The 21614-nt window shown below is 42.0% G+C and overlaps 2 protein-coding genes across 8 annotated transcripts; both read left to right on the top strand.

Annotated features, from left to right (window-relative positions):
• Positions 1-1943: 1943 nt before the first annotated feature.
• Positions 1944-4985, top strand: LOC112219089 (pro-adrenomedullin). Of its 3 annotated transcripts, none has more exons than XM_024380300.2 (5): positions 1944-2132; positions 2297-2496; positions 2593-2780; positions 2930-3052; positions 3215-4985. In XM_024380300.2, the coding sequence occupies exons 3-5, from the start codon at positions 2605-2607 to the stop codon at positions 3507-3509; spliced, it is 594 nt and encodes a 197-aa protein (XP_024236068.1). In that variant the 5' UTR covers positions 1944-2132; positions 2297-2496; positions 2593-2604; the 3' UTR covers positions 3510-4985. The 3 variants fall into 3 exon arrangements, with proteins under 3 accessions (XP_024236068.1, XP_024236067.1, XP_024236066.1); XM_024380299.2 differs by having other exon boundaries at positions 1945-2132; positions 2297-2476; XM_024380298.2 differs by lacking the exon at positions 2297-2496 and having other exon boundaries at positions 1952-2132.
• A 9668-nt stretch (positions 4986-14653) lies between these two features.
• Positions 14654-20487, top strand: LOC112218335 (palmitoyltransferase ZDHHC7-like). 5 transcript variants are annotated; one of them, XR_006084328.1, is made up of 9 exons: positions 14654-14779; positions 15434-15534; positions 15758-16063; positions 16402-16526; positions 16821-16917; positions 17374-17455; positions 17910-18040; positions 18404-18513; positions 18673-18811. XR_006084328.1 is itself a non-coding variant. In XM_042328694.1 (9 exons), exons 3-8 carry the CDS (start codon positions 15764-15766, stop codon positions 18477-18479), a joined length of 819 nt encoding a protein of 272 aa, XP_042184628.1. In that variant the 5' UTR covers positions 14654-14779; positions 15434-15534; positions 15758-15763; the 3' UTR covers positions 18480-18513; positions 18673-18811. The 5 variants fall into 5 exon arrangements, 4 of the variants coding, with proteins under 4 accessions (XP_042184628.1, XP_042184564.1, XP_042184591.1 ...); XM_042328694.1 differs by having other exon boundaries at positions 17910-18048; XM_042328630.1 differs by lacking the exon at positions 18404-18513 and having other exon boundaries at positions 18673-20487.
• The last annotated feature ends 1127 nt before the right edge of the window (positions 20488-21614 follow it).

The following is a 21614-nucleotide window of genomic DNA, read 5'->3' as shown; positions in this document are numbered from 1 at the left end:
TCTTCCTCATGATTCTATCTATTTTGTGAAGTGCACCAGTCCCTCCTGCAGCAAAGCACCCCCAGAACAAGCACCCCGTGCTTCACGGCTGGGATGGTGTTCTTCGGCTTGCAAGCATCCCCCCTTTTCCTCCAAACATAATGATGGTCATTATGGCCAAACAGTTTGATTTTTGTTTCATCAGACCAGAGGACATTTCTCCAAAAAGTACAATCTTTGTCCCCATGTACAGTTGCAAACCGTTGTCTGGCTTTTACACCTCCAAGTGACTCAAATTATGTCAATTAGCCTATCAGAAGCTTCTAAAGCCATGACATGGAATTTTCCAAGCTGTTTAAAGGCACAGTCAACTTAGTGTATGTACATTTCTGACCCACTGGTATTGTAATACAGTGAGTTACAAGTGAAATAATCTGTCTGTAAACAATTGTTAGAAAAAAAAAAGTAGAAAGTGGATGTCCCAACAGACTTGCCAAAACTATAGTTTAACAAGAAATTTGTGGAGTGGTTGAAAAATTAGTTTTAATGACTCCAACCTGAATGTATTTAAACTTCCGACTTCAACTGTATGCTTCTATTGGTCACAAACTGTACCTTTAACAAAATGGGCCTCACAATAGGCCTCAGGAGCTCGTCACGGTTATTTTATGCATTAAAATTATCTTTGATAAAAATGCAATTGTGTTCGTTAACTGTAGCTTATGACTGCCCATATCATAACCCCACAGCCAGTATGGAGCACTCTGTTGACAACGTTGACATCAGAAAACCACATACCCACACGACGCCATACATGTGGTCTGCGGTTGTGAGGCCGGTTGGGCATACTGCCAAATTCTCTAAAATGACGTTGGAAGTGGCATATGGTAGAAAAATTAACATTCACTTCTCTGGCAACAGCTCTGGTTGACGTTCCTGGAGTTAGCATACCAATTGCATGCTCCCTCAAAACTTCAGACACCTGTGACATTGTGTTGTTTGACAAAACTGCCCGTTTTAGAGTGGCCTTTAGTTTTCCCCAGCACAAGGTGCACCTGTGTAATGATCATGCCATTGTTACATTCCCAAGCAAGAAGGGGAACTAACAAAGAGTCACTGACAACAACAAAAACAAAACAGGTGGGGTTTTAGGGGGTGTATGTTGACTAGCAACTACAACTGGAACCAAAAACACTCACCATGAGCACCCAATACATTTGCCAAAGAAGAGGCAAACAAAAGAAAAACCCACAACGATCTTAAAGAAAACAAAATCTGACAAATAAATGTTTTTCTAGAAATCAAATTGGGCACGCCAACTAAAGGCATTGACGCGCCCCATCTCTCAAGACATCTGGGTCACTGGGCAAGCCACTCCTAAATAGCACCTGGGCAGCGCAGGTGAAAAATCTTCCCTCTAATGAGACGCAATCAGCACAGGTGTAACACATTCTGGCTAACGAGGTGACACCAACCGGTGCACCCTACGTGCTAATGGGCTACACGTGCCAAAGTCCAACCTCAAAACATAAATGGAAAAACCAAAGCCTGTAACTCTGCTTCTTGATATGCCACTCCTGTCAGGTGAATGGATCATCTTGGCAAAGGAGAAAAGCTTACTAACAGGGATGTAAAGAAATTTGTGCACAAAATTTGAGAGAAATAAGATTTTTGTGCTTATGGAACATTTCTGGGATCTGTTATTTCAGCTCATGAAACATCGGACCAACACTTTACATGTTGTGTTTACATTTTTGTTCACCGAAGAATCCTAATCCATAGATTAGGGCCTAAGGAATTTATTTCAATTGACTGATTTCCTTAAATGAACTGCTACTCAGTAGAATCATTGAATGTTGATACATGTTGCGTTTCTATTGTTGTTCTGTAATAGCTTTTCTACATTACAGGGTTCACAGTCTGTTGGAGAGGATGAGTACAATAAAAGTTGTCACATAGACAAGCCCCTCCCACATTGACTGTCAATAAGGTATAAGTCCCTCCCACCCACCACTATAAAGCCTCTCACGTTGACTGTGTACACTCTGACAAATAGGTAACTACAGCCACAGAAAAAGCACCCACCCAGGAGTAACTGGAGAGATCTATGCAACTGGCAGCCTCCCAGTGAAGTGAATTGTTTTGAGCCTGAGGTAAGTGAAATCTGCCATTTGAATTTGTGAATGTATATTTTCTTTCTGACTTGTATCAGATCATTTTGGTTATGTCTGAAGTCAAGGCAGGAATGTAGGGAGTGCTATCTTTGTTTTCTGTCTGTCTGCAGCGGTGCAATGTTCTTATTATATTGTTATTACAGAAGAAGACTGAAGGAGATGACTCGTCACTCTCATCCATGTAGAATTTATGGTATTCCTGAGCACAGAGAAATTTGCCATTGCTCAAAACTGTTTTTGTCCAGATATTAAATTGGGCAAAATAATGACCAGGGACTGAAGAGGGTCAGAGTTCACATAACCAGCTTTTTGGACCATCTTATGTAAGCATGGTATAATCCAGGTATACTTTTGGAGCCAGGAGACACTTCTCACCTTTTCTCACAAGTAGATGAGACTATCTAAATATAAATCATGTTTTTTTCATTCTTATTCGCAGGCTCCAGCCAATATGAAAGTGCATCTTCAAACCATCATCTGCGGGTGTGTTCTAGCCACAGTCCTACCGCTGGTGAAAGGGACAGTCCTACCGCTGGTGAAAGGCACAGTCCTACCACTGGTGAAAGGCACAGTCCTACCGCTGGTGAAAGGCACCAAAGTTGACCTCAACTCCAACATGAAAAAGAGGTAACCTGATTGACGAATGACGAACGGTGGCCACCGTCTAATTCTATAGAGTGTACAGGATTATTGGATAGGATGTGTGTTCTGTCTTTGATGTGTCTAGGAGGAAGTATGTTATTTCTGCATTATGCCTTCTTCTTCTTCTGTGGTAGATTTAGAGTCTGGTTACAGAGCCGCACAAGAGAAGATTTCCAAAGCAGCTCTGCAGTGAACTCAGGGATCCTCAGTGGACCAGGGCAGAGAGAGGAGACAGACCCCTCAGTATTTCATTCCAGGTGTTATTTCAATAATGGTCACTCTGGTGTATAAAAAAAAAATCATGTTTTTACTAATATAAAAAGGTCACATTTGAATGGTTTTTGGGCAAGTTCATTTCAGTCAATCTTTAGAAATCTCTATCTCTTCTTTTATCTCATTTTGATCTCTTTCTCTTCCAGGTCCAGAAGATCCATTGTGACCTCAGTGAAAAGACCAGGCTGTTCTCTGGGAACATGCAGCCTGCATGACCTGGCCCATCGGCTACACATCCTCAACAACAAGTTAAAGGTCAACAGAGCCCCGGAGGACAAGATCAGCTCACAGGGTTACGGTCGCCGCCGCCGCAGGTCGCCACAGTCACTCCCACAGCGCTACGCAACGCTAAGTCTCCAAGCAGGCAGAGTGAGACTGAACTGCAGCAGAGAGTGCAGCCAAGGACTCCACCTACAGGCCATCCCTCTCAGACAAACTTGAGACGGGCAGAGAACAGGAAGAGGAGTGTCGATCTAGCAAATATCAAGCACTTTTTTTATGTTTGGGGCTGGCTGAGATATTACTGAGGTCCTATTCCTGAGCATTCCTTTCCTGCGTGGGGAAAAGGAGGACAAGGTCAATGGAGCAGGAAACAATTTTCACGCCACTGGATGGAAGATAGAGGGGCACAAGAAGGTGTGGGGGTGGGGTCTAAAAGAGGTGTGTGTGTGTGTGTGTGTGTGTGTGTGTGTGTGTGTGTGTGTATATTCCTGTTGCAGTGACTTCTGCACTCTCAGAGCTGTGGAACTTGACACACTTCTGTCTCTTTCCCAGCTCAGGAGACATTCTCTCACCCCTGTGGCAGCATAGAAAGAGTGGCTTGGTTGAATACTGTCGCTCCAAACCACACCACTGCACTAGGGCTAGGACTAGAGCTTAACCTCTAGACTAGATTGGGGACTAGAGTTTAACCCTGAGACCAGACTGGGGCTTGGACTAGAGGTTAATCCTTAGACTAGACTGGGGCTGGGACTAGAGCTTAACCCCTAGACCAGACTGGGACTAGAGGTTAATCCCTAGACCAGATTGGGGCTGGGACTAGAGGTTAATCCTTAGACTAGACTGGGGCTGGGACTAGAGCTTAACCCTTGGACTAGACTGGGGCTGGGACTAGAGCTTAACCCCTAGACCAGACTGGGGCTGGGACTAGAGCTTAACCCTTGGACTAGGCTGGGACTAGAGCTGGGCCAGGAGCCTAGCAGGAGAAGAGGAGGACATATAACATGCTCATGACTGACTAATTTCACATATACCACCAATATCAGTTCAAAACAATATCAATGGTGGTGAGAGACACTGTAACAGAAATATTTGGTCAATGTGTTATGTATTTTGTACTCATAAAGGATTATCTACTTGAACTTGAGTTTATGTATATAGAGATAAGTGCAATGTATATATACAGCAAATTGTTACCAAGTGTTGATTTTTCAGTGTAACATTTCTAGTGTTGATTCAGGTGTTAAAGTCACTCTGTAAGTGTTAACTTAATTACCAATGTTAAAACAAAACCACACCCTTCATTATCATATTTCCCAGCATGCTCTATTGCAGGATGATTTTTTAAAAAATTGTTTGTTTCAATATCTATGTTTTTGCATGTACATTGATTGATTTAATTAATCTTAAGCTACTCAAATATACATTTGTCTAAACTAATCAAATCTGTTAATTGGACTTTTTTTCAACCATTACTGAAATGGTGGTTCCAGGTAATATGCTTTACTTCAGCGATTTAAAACTAGATTTGCCCAAGAGGCTGTAGTTGGTTTTCAACGGGGCCACTGAAAATTGGTTGTATCAGCAAGAAAATTATTATTCCTTTTTTCAGGATCCTGTCTGTCAAAGATAATTTGTAAAAATCCAAAGAACTTCACAGATCTTCATTGTAAAGGGTTTAAACACTGTTTCCCATGCTCATTTAATGAACCATAAACAATGAATGAACATGCACCTGTGGAACGGTCGTTAAGACACTAACAACTTACAGACGGTAGGCAATGAATGTCACAATTATGAAAACTTAGGACACTAAAGAGGCCTTTCTACTGACTCTGAAAAACACCAAAAGAAAGATGTCCAGGGTCCCTGCTCATCTGAGTGAACGTGCCTTAGGCATGCTGCAAGGAGGCATGAGGACTGCAGATGTGGCCAGGGCAATAAATTGCAATGTTTGTACTGTGAGACGGCTAAGACAGAGCAGTGGCAGACCACATGTAACAACACCTGCACAGGATCGGTACATCTGAACATCACACCTGCGGGACAGGTACAGGATGGCAACAACAACTGTCTGAGTTACACCAGGAACGCACAATCCCTCCATCAGTGCTCAGATTGTCCGCAATAGGCTGAGAGATGCTGGACTGAAGGCTTGTAGGCACATCACCGGCACAAACCCACCATCGCTGGACCACACAGGACTGGCAAAAGGTGCTCTTCTCTGATGAGTCGCGGTTTTGTCTCACCAGGGGTGATGGTTGGATTCGCATTTATCATCGAAGGAGCATTACACCGAGGCCTGTACTCTGGAGCAGGATCGATTTGGAGGTGGAGGGTCCGTCATGGTCTGGGGGCGGTGTGTCACAGCATCATCTGACTGAGCATGTTGTCATTGCAGGAAATCTCAGCACTGCGTTACAAGGAAGACATCCTTCTCCCTCATGTGGTACCCTTCCTGCAGGCTCATCCTGACATGACGCTCTACAGCATGTCAATGCCACCAACCATACTGCTCGTTCTGTGCTTGATTTCCTGCAAGACAGGAATGTCAATGTTCTGCCATGGCTAGCAAAGAGCCCGGATCTCAATCCCATTGAGCATGTCTGGGACCTGTTGGATCAGAGGATGAGGGCTTGGGCCATTCCCCCCAGAAATGTCTGGGAACTTGCAGGTGCCTTGGTGGAAGAGTGGGGTAAAATCTCACAGCAAGAACTGGCAATTCTGGTGTAGTCCATGAGGAGGAGATTCGCTGCAAGTAATTAATGCAGCTGGTGGCCACACCAGATACTGTTACTTTTGACCCCAGCTTTGTTCAGGGACACATTATTCCATTACTGTTACTCAGATGTCTGTAGAACTTGTTCAGTTTATGTCTCAGTTGTTGAATCTTGTTATGTTCATACAAATATTTACACATAAAAATAAACGCAGTTGACAGTGAGAGGATGTTTTTTTTTTTTTATACACAAAAGTATGTGGCGCCCTTTCAAATTAGTAGATTAGCCTTTTCAGCCACACCCATTGCTGACAGGTGTATAAAATCTAGCACATTTCCATGCAATCTCCATAGACAAACAATGGCAGTAGAATGACCTTACTGAAGAGCTCAGTTACATTCAACCTGTCACCGTCAAAGAATGCCACATTTACTACAAGTCAGTTCGTCAAATTTATGTCCTTCTAGAGCTTCCCTGGTCAACTGTAAGTGCTGTGATTGTGAAGTGGAAACCTCTAGGAGCAACAACGGCTCAGCTGCGAAGCGGTAAGCCACACAAGCTCACAGAACGGGACTGTCGAGTGCTGAAGCGGGTAACGCGTAAAAATCGTTGGTCCTCGGCTGCAACACTCACTACTGACTTCCAAACTGCCTCTGGAAGCAACGTCAGCACAAGAGCTGTTCGTTAGGAGCTTCATGAAATGGGTTTCCGTGGCCAAGCAGCCACAAACAAGCCAAAGATCAGCATGCGCAATGCCAAGCGTTGGATGGAGTGGTGTAAAGCTCTCCGCCATTGGACTCTGGAGCAGTGGAAACACGTTCTCTGGAGGGATCAATCAGGCTTCACCATCTGGCAGTCCGACGGACGAATCTGGAATGACACATTCGACGAGCTGGTGTCCACATACTTTTGGTCATGTAGTGTAGCTGGCCAGCTCATTTGGAAAATTTCAGTTGAAACTTTACAGGGTGAGGTCTGGGTATATTTCAATAAATTTATACATATATATGCAATGTTCATACATCATTACTGTCAATAAAGTCAAGAAGTTTGTATCAATTTCCTGTTTGATGTATGACATGACACCTGCGTCGGAGTTTTGGGCAACCATTCCCCAGCTTTGTTCCATGCTGACTTAAGACCAAGCTAGCCAGTTACTAGCAGTGGTGTAAAGTACTTAAGTAAAATTACTTTAAAGTACTTCTTAAGTTGTTTTTTGGGGATATCTGTACTTTACTTTACTATGTATATTTTTTACTACTTTTACTTTTACTTCACTACATTCCTTTAAGAAAATATTGTACTTTTTACTCCATACATTGTCTTTGACACCCAAAAGTACTTATTACATTTTGAATGCTCAGCAGAACAGGAAAATAGTCATTCACGCACTTATCAACCAACCATCCCTGGTCATCCCTATTGCCTCTGATCTGGTGGGCTCACTAAACTATCAACCAAACATCCCTGGTCATCCCTACTGCCTCTGATCTGGTGGACTCACTAAACTATCAACCAAAATTTTTTTTTTCACCTTTTTTAGCCAGGTAGGCTGGTTCTCATTTGCAACTGCGACCTGGCCAAGATAAAGCAACGCAGTTCAACACATACAACAACACAGAGTTACACGTGGAATAATCAAACATACAATCAATAATACAGTAGAACAATCTATAAACAGCATGTGCAAATGAGGTAGGATAAGAGAGGTAAAGGCAATAAATAGGCCATGGTGGCGAAGTAATTCCAATATAGCAATTAAACACTGGAATGGTAGGGTGTGCAGAAGATGCATGTGCAAGTAGAGATACTGGGGTGCAAAGGAGCAAGATAAATAAATAAATACAGTATGGGGATGAAGTAGATTGGATGGGTTATTTACAGATGAGCTATATACAGGTGCAGTGATCTGTGGGCTGCTCTGACAGCTGGTGCTTAAAGCTAGTGAGGGAGGTAAGAGTCTTCAGCTTCAGAGATTTTTGCAGGTCGTTCCAGTCATTGGCAGCACAGAACTGGAAGGAGAGGCGGCCAAAGGAAGAATTGGATTTGGGGGTGACCAGTAAGATATACCTGCTGGAGAGCGTGCTTCAGGTGGGTGCTGCTATGGTGACCAGTGAGATGAGATAAGGCGGGGCTTTACCTAGCATAGACTTGTTGATGACCTGAAGCCAGTGGGTTTGGCGACGAGTATGAAGCGAGGGCCAGCCAATGAGAGCATACAGGTCGCAGTGGTGGGTAGTATATGGGGCTTTGGTGACAAAACGGATGGCACTGTGATAGACTGCATCCAATTTGTTGAGTAGAGTGTTGGAGGCTATTTTGTAAATGACATTGCCAAAGTCGAGGATCAGTAGGATGGTCAGTTTCACGAGGGTATGTTTGGCAGCATGAGTGAAGGATGCTTGGTTGCGAAATAGGAAGCAGATTCTAGATTTAATTTTGGATTGGAGATGTTTAATGTCTGAGAGTCTGAAAGGAGAGTTTACAGTCTAACCAGACACCTAGGTATTTGTAGTTGTCCACATATTTTAAGTCAGAACCGTCCAGAGTAGTGATGCTGGACGGGCAGGCAGGTGCAGGCAGCGAACGGTTGAAGAGCATGCATTTAGTTTTACTTGCATTTAAGAGCAGTTGGAAGCCACGGAAGGAGAGTTGTATGGCATTGAAGCTCATCTAGACGTTAGCTAACACAGTGTCCAAAGGGCCAGAGGTATACAGAATGGTGTCGTCTGCGTAGAGGTGGATCAAAGAATCACCAGCAGCGAGAGCAACATCATTGGTGTCCCTAGTGCCTCTGATCTGGTGGACTCACTAAACTATCAACCAACCATCCCTGGTCATCCCTATTGCCTCTGATCTGGTGGACTCACTAAACACACATGCTTTTTTTGCAGTGGTGTAAAGTACTTAAGTAAAAATACTTTAAAGTACTATTTAAGTAGTTTTTTTGGTTATCTGTACTTTATTATTTATGTTTTTGACTAGTTGTACTTTTACTTCACTACATTCCTAAGAAAAGTATGTACTTTTTACTGTCACGACTTGTGCAGAAGTTGTTCGGGCGACGTTTGGCGATCGTCGTCACCGGCTTTCTAGCCATCGCCGCTCCATTTTTCATATATCCATTTGTTTAGTCTTGTTTTCATACACAACTGGTTTTCATTTCCCCAATCAATCTACTTGTATTTACCCCTCTGTTTCCCATTATGTTTTGTGTGTAATTGTTTTCATGACAAGTGATGTTCATTAAGCGCTTTACTTTATTGTTCCGTTTTTTGAGGGTTTTTGTTGTGTTTTTTGTTTGGAACTATAATAAAGTGCGTTTTATTTCATCATACTCTGCTCTCCTGCACCTGACTTCACCTTCATACACAGCCTGACATTTACTCCATACATTTTCCCTGACACCCAAAACTACTAGTTACAATTTGAATGCGTAGCAGTACAGTAAAAAAAAAGGTTTAAAAAAAGGTACAATTCACACACTCAAGAGAACATCCCTGGTCATCCATACTGCCTTTGATTTGGTGGACTCACTTAACAAACATGTTTCCTTTGTAAATTATGTCTGAGTGTTGGAGTGTGGGCCTGGTTGTCAAAAAAAGTAATAAAAAAGGAAATTGTGCCATCTGGTTTGCTAAATGTAAGGAATATGATTAGAGCATTTCCTTTTACTCAAGTTTTACACTTCAGTAGATTTAAAATCTGACACTCAAGTAGTATTTTACTGGATTACTTTTTCTTGAGTCTTTTTATAGTAAGGTATCTTTACTTTTACTCAAGTATGACAACTTTTTACACCTCTGGTTACTAGATAACACCAGACAGATGAAAGGGGAAACATATATGTATCTTTGCCTTGGATGAATAGGGGAAACTTCTAATCATATTTGCTGACTCGCTGCAGTCAAATTTTGACACTAGAATACTAGCTACCTAGCTATGTAAAGCACGCCCCTCTGTGAACACACCTTCTGCAATGTTGGTTACAAGACAGTACTAATTTAAATTAGGCAAGAGAATAAGACACTACCATTGGTGTAATAAATGAGTGTTTTTGTGATGTCACAAAAAGCCCTTTACAATCCCGACTTCTGAATCCAAGTGTTTGAAATGGAAGAGGATATCAGTAACTTTATGATCAAACTTTATCAATGTAGAAGCAATTCATTTTTATATTTTGGTAATTTTACTTAGATCTGATTTCATCAAATCCGGAAACAAAAAATATTTTACTGGCTATGACTGTGAGATGTGGTTGTATAGTTGAATGAACTGACTGTTAGTCACTCTGGATAAGAGTGTCTGCTAAATGAGCAGACACAATTGATAAACAATTGCAAAGAACACTGGGTATTTTTATTGGTTTTGTTTCGGGGGCGGAGCTCATTAGAATAATGCCCTACATGTTTTGACTTCATATTCAAGCTGAAAATATTGACAATGCTACCAAATGAACAATTATATGACTTTAGGTTTATGGATATTATAACGTTGCTTAGCTTCACATAAAAATGATATGTGAAAATGTAGCTATTGGCACAAATAATTAAACTGCAGTAGTACAGTGCAGAACTGATGCAAAGCCTTTTTTTGTCCTATAGCAATCCTAGTGAGAGCCTAAGTGAATACTGTATCTTATCATTAAAATTAAATACTTTAACACAATATAATATGTATTTGATAAGGCCTTATTTTGAGGGCCTAGTTTTACCCTAATAGAGTGACCTGAAACTCATAGTTTACAGACCACCTCGGACCTGCAAGTCACACTAAGCAACCTTGCAAAGTGATGTTTCATTCCTGTTGGAATCCAGCCAGAGTTGGTATAGCCAACATTTGGAATTCTTATTCGTGCCTGACCTGCATTCAGAATGACTACCGGGTTGGGAAGACTAAGACTACCTAAACCAGGGGTGTGAAACACTTCCACCCCCTATCTGAGATAGCTACTGCAACCCTCGTCCTCCACATACAACACCCGTTCTGCCAGTCATTCTGTTAAAGGTCCCCAAAGCACACACATCCCTGGGTCGCTCCTTTTTGTTCAGTTCGCTGCAGCTAGCGACTGGAACGAGCTGCAACAAACACTCAAACTGGACAGTTTTATCTCAACCTCAATCAGGCTGCTTTTTCGTGATGTATTGTTGTCTCTACCTTCTTGCCCTTTGTGCTGTTGTCTGTGCCCAATAATGTTTGTGCCATGTTTTATTTATTTATTTAATTCATTTTTTTTGTGGGGGGGGTTTTATTATATTTTTTTGTAACATGTTTTGTGCTGCTACCATGTTGGGCTGCTGCCATGTGTTGCTACCATCTTGTTGTTGTGTTGTGTTGCTACCATGCTGTGTTTTCATGTGTTGCTGCCAAGCTATGTTGTTGTCTTAGGTCTCTCTCTATGTAGAGTTGAAGTGTCTCTCTTTTCATGATGTGTGTTTTGTCATATATTTATTTTTTATTTTTAAGGCCATCCCCCGTCCCAGCAGGAAGCCTTTTGCCTTTAGGTAGGCCGTCATTGTAAATAAGAATTTGTTCTTAACTGACTTGCCTAGTTAAATATTTGAGTAAAAACTCAATATATTTTCAAATGAATTTAACAAATCTAAACTGTGTAGAAATGATGACTGAACTATATTCATACAGTTTCTTGACTGTCCAGCTCACTACTAATCACTGTGCACAATCAATGGACCTACATTCATAGAGTTTACCCAGCTAGCACAGTGGATCTGAGCCGATTCCGCCTGAGAGTCGGGGCACCCTGCTGAGAGTCAGACTCGGCCGATGTCATGCGGCCCGAGTCTGGGCAGCCTTCTGCAGTATTACTTATAGCTAGGATGCGGGGATTGTGCCGTGCTGGAGATATTTGTGGGCTATACTCTGCCTTGTCTCAGGATGGTAGGTTGGTGGTTGAAGATATCCCTCTAGTGGTGTGGGGGCTGTGCTTTGGCAAAGTGGATGGGGTTATATCCTTCCTGTTTGGCCCTGTCTGGGGGTATCATCGGATGGGGCCACAGTGTCTCCTGACCCCTCCTGTCTCAGCCTCCAGTATTTATGCTGCAGTAGTTTGTGTCGGGGAGCTAGGGTCAGTTTGTTATATCTGGAGTACTTCTTCTGTCTTATCCGGTGTCCTGTGTGAATTTAAGTATGCTCTCTCTAATTCTCTCTTTCTCTCTTTCTTTCTCTCTCTCGGAGGACCTGAGCCCTAGGACCATGCCTCAGGACTACCTGGCATGATGACTCCTTGCTGTCCCCAGTCCACCTGGCCGTGCTGCTGCTCCAGTTTCAACTGTTCTGCCTGCAGCTATGGAATCCTGACCTGTTCACCGAACGTGCTACCTTTCCCAGGAGTGGTAGAGATACTCTTAATGATCGGCTATGAAAAGCCAACTGACATTTACTCCTGAGGTGCTGACGTGCTGCACCCTCGACAACTACTGTGATTATTATTATTTGACCATGCTGGTCATTTATGAACATTTGAACATCTTGGCCATGTTCTGTTATAATCTCCACCTGGCACAGCCAGAAGAGGACTGGCCACCCATCATAGCCTGGTTCCTCTCTAGGTTTCTTCCTAGGTTTTGGCCTTTCTAGGGAGTTTTTCCTAGCCACCGTGCTTCTACACCTGCATTGCTTGCTGTTTGCGGTTTTAGGCTGGGTTTCTGTACAGCACTTTGAGATATCAGCTGATGTACGAAGGGCTATAGAAATACATTTGATTGATTCCGGTGAGCGTTATCTGGCCCAAATGTATTACTTTCATTATTTCTTTATCTCCTCATTTATTTCTGTGATCAAAAAATACAATTAACATTTAAATAAAATTCTTAAGAGTCCTGTGTAGTATTTTAGTATTTAAAACTTTGTTTAAGGCAATTGATAAGCATTAAAAACTTTGAGGGTGGAACTTCCCAAGTGGCGCAGTGGTCTAAGACACTGCATCGCAGTGCAAACTGTGTTTTCAGACTTCCTGGCAGTTTGACATGAGAGAAAAAATTACATGTTTCTCAAATTTTTTACATTTTATCGGGGAAAAAATATTTTGCGTGATGTTTTAGTCACTCAAAAAGATTTTACATGGGAATCAGAATGACTGTTTGGGACCTTCAACACAGTGTTTCATGTTTGTTTTTTTAAACAATCAGCTCTTGGAGACAGCTTGCATTTACTGCTTTGATTGATTTATTAATATAGCTTTACAAAAGAGTCCATATTTCTTACATAAGAACATATGTATGAACAAAAATGTTGCCAGTTTAATTGGAACTTGGCTGGGTTGGGTAGGTTACTTTCAAAATGTAATCCATTACTCCCTAACCCTGGAACTTGGTCTAAGGAAAAGAGAGCAGCAGGAAGGGGGGTGAAGAACAGTGTGTACTTTAAATCTTATTCTGTGACTTTCAGATGGAGACATGTGACAGACACTGTGATTTTAGTCAGTCAGCATAGTTGATCAATTGACACAGAACAGTATGGTCACCACATGCCATTATGTTGTGAATTCTTTTTTTTTAAATTCTGGAATGAAAAATAATATAAAAACACAAACGGGAATTACTTTGCCTTTAAAATAATAACGTGGATGAAATGACGTTCCTGCTGAAAAAAATATATATACTTTTAGCGTTCGCTTTAGCCTGCCTTGTGTATCGTGTATATTTTCTATCGATTCCATTGCGCTAGGCAAGTTCAATCAAGCCCAGCTAAAGTATTTGAAATTATGTCAAATGGTATTTGAACGAAGGTCGGATTTTTTAAAACCTAGTTAGCACATCAGTTTGGGAGTACACTTACTAGCTTGGGAGTACACGTACAAGCACTTTAGTTAGCAAATAAGTGGCCTTCTGAGTATATGCTCTGAGGTTGCAAGATCTGGAGTTTGATTCCTCGCCGAGTCATGCAAGACTGTAAAAATAGGACTTTTGCGTTTCTGCTTGACACTTAGCATCAAAGAGGTAGACTGGGGGTAAGGCCCTGCGAAAGACAAGCGTTCTGTGTTCTGTCCAAGGGTTGCTACAGAAACAGGAGATGGGCTCCTGTGAGACGCTCCAGCTCGTGCAAGGCTGCATACTTTACTTGAGAGTGCACTGAAGGAAATAACACCATCTATGGTAGCTGTGTAGAGGAGCACTATTGTAACATAATCCATGTTTTTCGACCCACAAAATAATACTAGATCAAATTTAGAGATAAGGGGTATATTGTCTGGAAAAATAAGTCAAGGTATTGGCCTGAAACTGAATTTTCCTCGTGATATTATCACCTAATATTTTTAGAGCAATGTTTTCCATAACAAAGGAATAATTAAGTTAAAGTTCCAGACGTAACTAAATTATGTGAATGTATGTTAGAGCTATTTCAGGGCCTGTTTCAAAATGTGTTACTGCTTTATGCATTCTCACATTCTTACAGGAATGATCCTCCAAAATGTAAAGTGTTCTTTATTCATGGTTTCATATTGCACCTTGCTGAGTTTTCACAGGTACTGAGAATACTATTTACATATTTTTTTTGTCATTAAAAAAAGGTCAGTTTTGCATGTTGTACAATAACTTATGATTAATTCAACTAAATAAGTAGCCAAATAATAAAAAATAAAAAATGATAATAAAAACATTTGACAGTTCTCAAAATTAATCCACACCGGAAATGCACCTTCCCAAACATTGTTGTGTAGCTAGCTAACGTTAGCTTACTTGCCTTGCATGGGCTGTCATGAATGAAATTGAAGCCTTATTCCACCACCTTAGCAGGGAAACTATAAAGAAGGTAATAATGAAGTTTTCTAATATGTAACGTTAATAATGCTCGCTAATGCCTGTATCTGCTTACTAGACTGTTGTAGCTGTAGCCTTCATTTACGTTCCAGTCATTGGCTGAAGCTAGTGTAGCTGGCCAGCAGTGGTAACACTGCTAGCTAAGGTTTCTCAGCCTAAAGAGAGAATAATATTTACAACAATAGCCAGTTTACTGCTGTTAGATGTCAATGGTTGCATGTACTTTTCTGGTGCACAGCCTATGAATAACGTCAACCACCACTGAGGACTAACAATGCTAATAGCTAGCTACCATGCTGCTATGTGCTGACGCCAGCTAGCTAATTAACTATGTCGCTTGCAAGCTGCATAAGTTACATTTAAAAAATAAAACATTTAGCAGACGCTCTTTTCCAAAGCGAATGCATACATTTTCGTACTAGTACCCCGTGGAAGTCGAACCCACAACCCTGGCGTTGCAAGCGCCATGCTCTACCAACTGAGCCATACGAACATTTTATGTTTAAAACTAAAGGGAGGTTCAAATAGTGTTCCTTCTGCTGTGCACACGACATTGTTACTGGATGAGGAGGACAAGATATCGACCTGTTTTATGAATTTGGATTGTTGAACTGTCACTAAACAGCCACCCTCTCTCCTGTTATAGCCAGGCTATTATGTGGCCTGATAAGTCAGGCCCTGGATGCTCTCATCAGTAGTTCTGAAGATTGGACACAACAATGACATTATAAAGGACGCTAACATAAAGTGAGTGAGTACACAATACCCCTAATTGGTCAATGGTAGAGAAACAACAGTGGTTGTTCCTACACATTAATTTTGGTTCGGCTAGAAACATGGGCACAATGTATGGCTAAATAGCCTATATCCACAATTTGACCAAAGCCACTTTTATTTTAACAAACACTCTCCCCCTTTCAGCCTTTTCTGTGCTTTCACATTCCCTCTTTCTCCCTGTCTTTTCCTGCAGGGCAGCATGTCTTCAGGTCACCGGCTGCGAGATGTAGAGCAACAGCACCCCCTGCTGGACGGAGAGGAGGCTGCAGTGGGTTCTGCAGCAGGGGAGGCGGAGCAGGTGTGGTTCATCCAGGACGGCTGTGGCATGGTCTGTGCCTTCATTACCTGGTTCCTGGTGCTCTACGCTGACTTTGTGGTCACCTTTGTCATGCTGCTTCCTTCCAAGAGCTTCTGGTACGCTGTGATCAACGGCGTGGTCTTCAACTGCCTGGCCGTGCTGGCTCTCAGCTCGCACCTACGCACCATGCTCACCGACCCGGTGAGTGAACCAACCGCCGCTGCAGGGTCGTGTTCGTTAGGACAAAAACGTAACAAAGGAGTGAAGATGCATTGTAATGTTGGGTGACTTGGAAAAGGGAGTGACTTTGAACGGAGTCCAAGACAGAGCATACAAGAAGTAAAAGAAGCAGTCAGAATGACGAAGGGTAAGTCTGAGGGCAGTCTGATGCTCCTGGGCACAGAATAGTAACAATGTGTTGTCCTATTAGCAGTGAAAGAGCTGATTTACTAGTAGTTTCCTTTAAGTTTTGAATGAGTCTGTCCAAACATGTCATTCTGACTGTGTCCAATCTGTCCAACCATGTGTCTTGTTTACAGGGAGCTGTGCCCAAAGGCAACGCCACCAAGAAATACATGGAGAGCCTGAACCTGAAACCAGGAGAGGTCATCTATAAGTGTTCCAAATGCTACAGCATCAAACCTGAGAGAGCCCACCACTGCAGGTGAGGAGGAGACACCTCTGTTGCTTTTAAGTATTATTGTTATGCTTTATAGTATCTAAAGGGTTTTCCTGGCTGAGTCACTTGGCTAGGGAAAACCCCCTATTTAGGCCTACTGTATCTTTTGGGTCCTGTTTGTTAGGCAAACTTTTGAAATGGAAAACAAAAAGGAATATTTCTTATTGCAGAAGTCCAGGTAGTCCTTCCCGGGTTTCAGCCCCCCTCCCCTCCCCTCCCCTCCCCTCCCTGTTTGGTGCCTAATGAACACGACCATGATGTCGTTTCCCTCCCTTGTAGTATTTGTAAGCGCTGCATCCGTAAGATGGATCACCACTGTCCCTGGGTGAACAACTGTGTCGGCGAGAACAACCAGCGCTTCTTTGTCCTCTTCACTGTGAGTTCCGTCTCAGTTCCACCTTGTTGAAGGTCTTGTGCACAAAATGCATCTGTAGTACATCGGTCCAATTAATCAACGTCAATTAATCAGACTTTTTTTTTTTTTTTTTTTTTTTTTTTTTTTTTGGCGCATCACTGACATCCCTATTTTGTACTGTTGTGTAGTTTTGCATGGAAGCAATTGGTTTGACAGAATGATTAGTGTTTCATCTTTATTTGTGGTGCCTTATCATAAAGGCCTGTAAACCACATTGGTGCTGCTGTGCTTTTTAGCTCTAGCCAGATAGAAGTATGATGATGTATTATTAGGATAGGTTGTGATTGTGTACACTGCTCGTTAATGTGCTTTTGTTGTAGCTTTATCCCTGTGTGCATTGTCAATGCACAATGAATTACTATGAATGTTTTTACCATCAATACCAGGATTGGGTAATAGTTCCCTCTCTCTTTGCAGATGTATATAGCGATGATTTCCACCCATGCTCTCGCCCTGAGTGGGTACCAGTTTGTAACCTGCGTCAAGCTCCAGTGGAGTGGTGAGTATCATTATATGATTGCAGATGAGTTTTCTAAATATACTGTTCCCTGTTAAATATAACTGCTTTGACCGTAGGGTGCCCTGTTTAAAAACAGCTACATTGACTTCAATGTGCTCTGTTTTAAAGGCACAATCTGGATTTTTTTTTTTTTTTTACTCAATTGTATGTTAACAAAGTCTTTGTTAACAATAATATACAGCTTCAAAACTATCATTTTAATCTTGTGGACTATCATTATTCGTTTCCATAGCTCCGTCTATGAATTTGAGAGGGGCTAAATTTCTCCAGCCCCATCCCTCACCTTTTATAGCAATCCAATTGGCAGAGCTGTCATTTGTTGATTTTTCAAATGAATTATTATAATTTCAAATTAAGGATTGCAGCTGCAAATACAACTACATTGAGGTCAGTGTTAATGTGATTATCCTGAATGGTGTTTCTGCCACTCCAGAGTGCAGTGACTTTTCCCCCCCGGTGACGGTGATGTTGATGATCTTCCTCTGCCTGGAGGGTCTCCTCTTCCTCACCTTCACCGCTGTCATGTTTGGCACTCAGGTCCACTCCATCTGCAACGACGAGACGGTGAGGAGGTTAATATAACACTATATGCCACTTTCCAGACACTGTTGTAATCCTAAGCAACTTTCTACGCAATGAGTGGCTACATTTTCAGTTTGATTCCTGCGGGAATTGAACCCACAACCGTAGATAAACAATGTACATTAGATGATTAAGAATTATTTCCATGTTATACATCACATTCTCAGGTCCAATCCATCTGCAACAAGACGGCAAGGAGCCAAACCACATGGATAGAAAAATAATAGATAGACATTCAGTAGGGCAAAAGGCATTACAGAACCCCGTTCTACGTCGACTATTTCTATCAACAATGTAGAATGGATAAGATTCTCTATTCTGCATGATTGGGATTTGTTTCTAAAGGTCCTGCGCCTCTGAACAAGCACGTGACCGTGGTAGTGAAGTCCCAGGGAGGGAGATGGGGCTTATTTGCATATGAGTCATCAGCCTCCTTCAGAAAACCTGTTGATAATGTAAGGAAGAAGAAACCTAGCTGGGGTGACATTGATGAGACTAGTGACCAATGACCGAGGCTAATTTACCATTGTGGTTATTTGACCTCATTCGCTCTGCTTTATTGAATTCTCACCTGGTGTTGATGTTTACCCCCTCTGTGTGTGTTTTTACCACAGGAGATTGAGCGTCTGAAGAACGAGAAGCCCACGTGGGAGAGGCAGGTTCGCTGGGAGGGCATGAGGAGCGTGTTTGGAGGCAAGCCGTCACTGCTGTGGATCAACCCGTTTGCCGGGCTCCGACTGCGCCGGCTACTCGCCACACGCTCCCGGAAAGCTGGCCCTGAGTTCTCTGTCTGACCTCTCACCTTATCAACAGTTTCTTACTGTACTGTCTGAGACAATCTGTAGAACCTGACTCAGGAGCTGGCTTTGACACCAGGGTCCTGTTCATTTCAGGCACCAAACAGAAGAAAACGGACTCAAACAGGGAAGGTCCAATAAGAAACGCAATTTTTTTTGTTTTCTGTTGCAAAATGTTTTCCATCGTGTGCCCTAATGAACACAACCCAGCTACAAGGAAGACTCAAGTTCTATCCAACAGCATGGACAATGGTGCTTCTGAACATCACGTCTGTATAGGTGGCATGGATCAGGACTCAGACTATTGAGAGACCCATCGAAGCCTGTTGAAAGATCAAATGAAGGTGTGCTGTAGTCCTTAAACAGACAAACACTACATATTGCACAGTTACAGGAAACCTACAGGGAGGAGGATTCATTTCATCTGTTTATTTATTGACTTCTTTTTAAAGACACTCATTGTTGTGTTCTTCTCTTCCTGTCACTCTGGGGGTGTGTGAGTGAGTAAAGCCTGATTTTATACCTTACCTACAGTACATGCACAATGCAAGAACCCAATTGGCTACTCAAGATGGTGATATCGTGTACTGGTGTCTGCTTACAAATTGCTGAAGTGCACACGTCTGCGTATTTTGGCTTACGCAACTAGCAGGACCGCCATTTTGCGTCACTAATTGTAATTCTTGCATCCTATGTATAAAAGTAGGCTTAAGTGTCCCTACCTGACAGTAGCTAGCTGTACCTCTGGAAAAATGATGTACTAGAATTGGTGTTAACCACTATATATCCATTAATTAAACATTTAAAAAAACATTTTATGAATATATTGCTGGATATATTGCTTGAGAATCATGTTGTTTTTGCCTAAATGTCAGTTTACATTCTCTGTATTGCATTTTTTTTATACCTTAAAAATACATGTTTCCTGCTTGTAGGAGTTAGAGGAGTTGGGGTGGGGATGGAGGAGTATGAAATATGAATCATTAATGGTTGCCAGCAAGATGATAGAGAAATACTAGAATCAGCAGTTTGGATTCTGCATGAGGCAATCGCATCAACTTTTTGTAATGTGTCTGACAAATTTGCTGTGACGTGGACAAGGAACTTGTTTCATTAGCCAAAAGTTAGCATTGAACCCTTGGTCATGGTTATTTTAATGGGAAGTATGCTATAATTTAACTGCGCTCTGATTAAAGGTACACTTAGCGATGCACAAAGGAAACCGCAATATCGGTCCAATTTCCACAACTAACAGCATTGAAGCTCAAGGCTAAACTTCTCTGCTGTTTTGTTCCTGTAGCTACCACATTGTAGCATCGTGAAGAACACCCGTGGCTACATACTCTGACTTCCTCAGTATTCTACTGCAGTACACTCCCCTATGTATACCGGGGACTCTCCTGTCACGCTGATTGTATGATTCTGAAATTCTGAGCAAGTCTGATTAACCATTATATTATTTTTTTTACATGAAAATGTTTTGAAGATGTGATGGACTGGATAAAGGAATGTGCTAGGACTGAGTTTTTATTTTATGTTTTGTTTGGAGATGTTATGTACTTCTGTTTTGAAACCTTAGTTTTTTTTTGCAGCTACATTTACTGTGCTCCCATTAAATCAACTTAATTTCTACCTCCTAAAATCCAGATCTATTTGTCCATATTACTGACTAGATAAGAGTGGGAGCCCACTATGCAGCACTTGGAACTGGTGGATGATTTGATGATTTGATGTGCACAGAAGGCTTTATGTGACGCACTGGTCCCAATTCCCTCCCTTCACCTTGGCTGTAAACCCTGTAATGTTTGCAGATCTGTAAGGTAGAAGCAATATGGTGGAAGCTTCACCTCTACACTGCTGATCCCTATCCAGACTAGGCTACCTGGGGCGGCAGGTGGTGGTTAGAGCGTTGGGGGAAAAAAATGTGTTGTTCTGCCCCTGACCAAGGCAGTTTAACCCACTGTCCCTAGGCCATCATTGAAAATAATTGGTTCTTAACTGACTTGCCTAGTTAAATAAAGGTCAAATAAAAAATAATTATTCAGATCTGCTAAAGGGTCAGGGCTGAGGAGAATGCCTCGATGGAATTGGGACCGGGTGTCTCGACACCATATGTGAAGGGACCTGAATTTCCCATTTCTGAACTCCACCCATCATAGGTAGTAGGGTGAAGTTACCCTTAGATGCTGACCTTGGACAGTTTTGCATTTCCCCTACTAATGGTTAAGTCCGAGATCCTGATCCTAGATCTGTACCCAGGGTTAACTTCACCCCGGACCTATAGTAAAGCAAATGTACAAGTTGTAGTGAGTAACTTCTTATCCCACGAGCCATATCAACATATCCACACTGGCAGACAGTAACTTTGAAGTTATGCCTGTATTATCATGAAGGCATACACACAAGGATCCTTCTGAAATTTGATCCAGTGATTTTGGACAAAGTTTACTTGCTTAGTTAAAAGTAAAAAAATAAATAAAAGGCATAGTTACACTTACATGAGGAGAGGTGAAGATAATTACCTTCTCTCCAACATGGTGGCCTGATTTTTTTTTTTTACTAGGCAAGTCAGTTAAGAACAAATTCTTATTTTCAATGACGGCCTAGGAACAGTGGGTTAACTGCCTGTTCAGGGGCAGAACGACAGATGTTGTACCTTGTCAGCTCGGGGGTTCGAACTTGCAACCTTCCAGTTACTAGTCCAACGCTCTAACCACTAGGCTACCCTGCCACCCCATTAGAGGTGTTTCAGAAATTAC

The sequence above is a fragment of the Oncorhynchus tshawytscha genome, linkage group LG01 (genome assembly GCF_018296145.1).
Source record: "Oncorhynchus tshawytscha isolate Ot180627B linkage group LG01, Otsh_v2.0, whole genome shotgun sequence".
Classification (NCBI taxonomy): Eukaryota; Metazoa; Chordata; class Actinopteri; order Salmoniformes; family Salmonidae; genus Oncorhynchus; species Oncorhynchus tshawytscha.
Note: the sequence above shows the minus strand (reverse complement) of the source record. Positions and strands in the feature narration are given on the sequence as shown.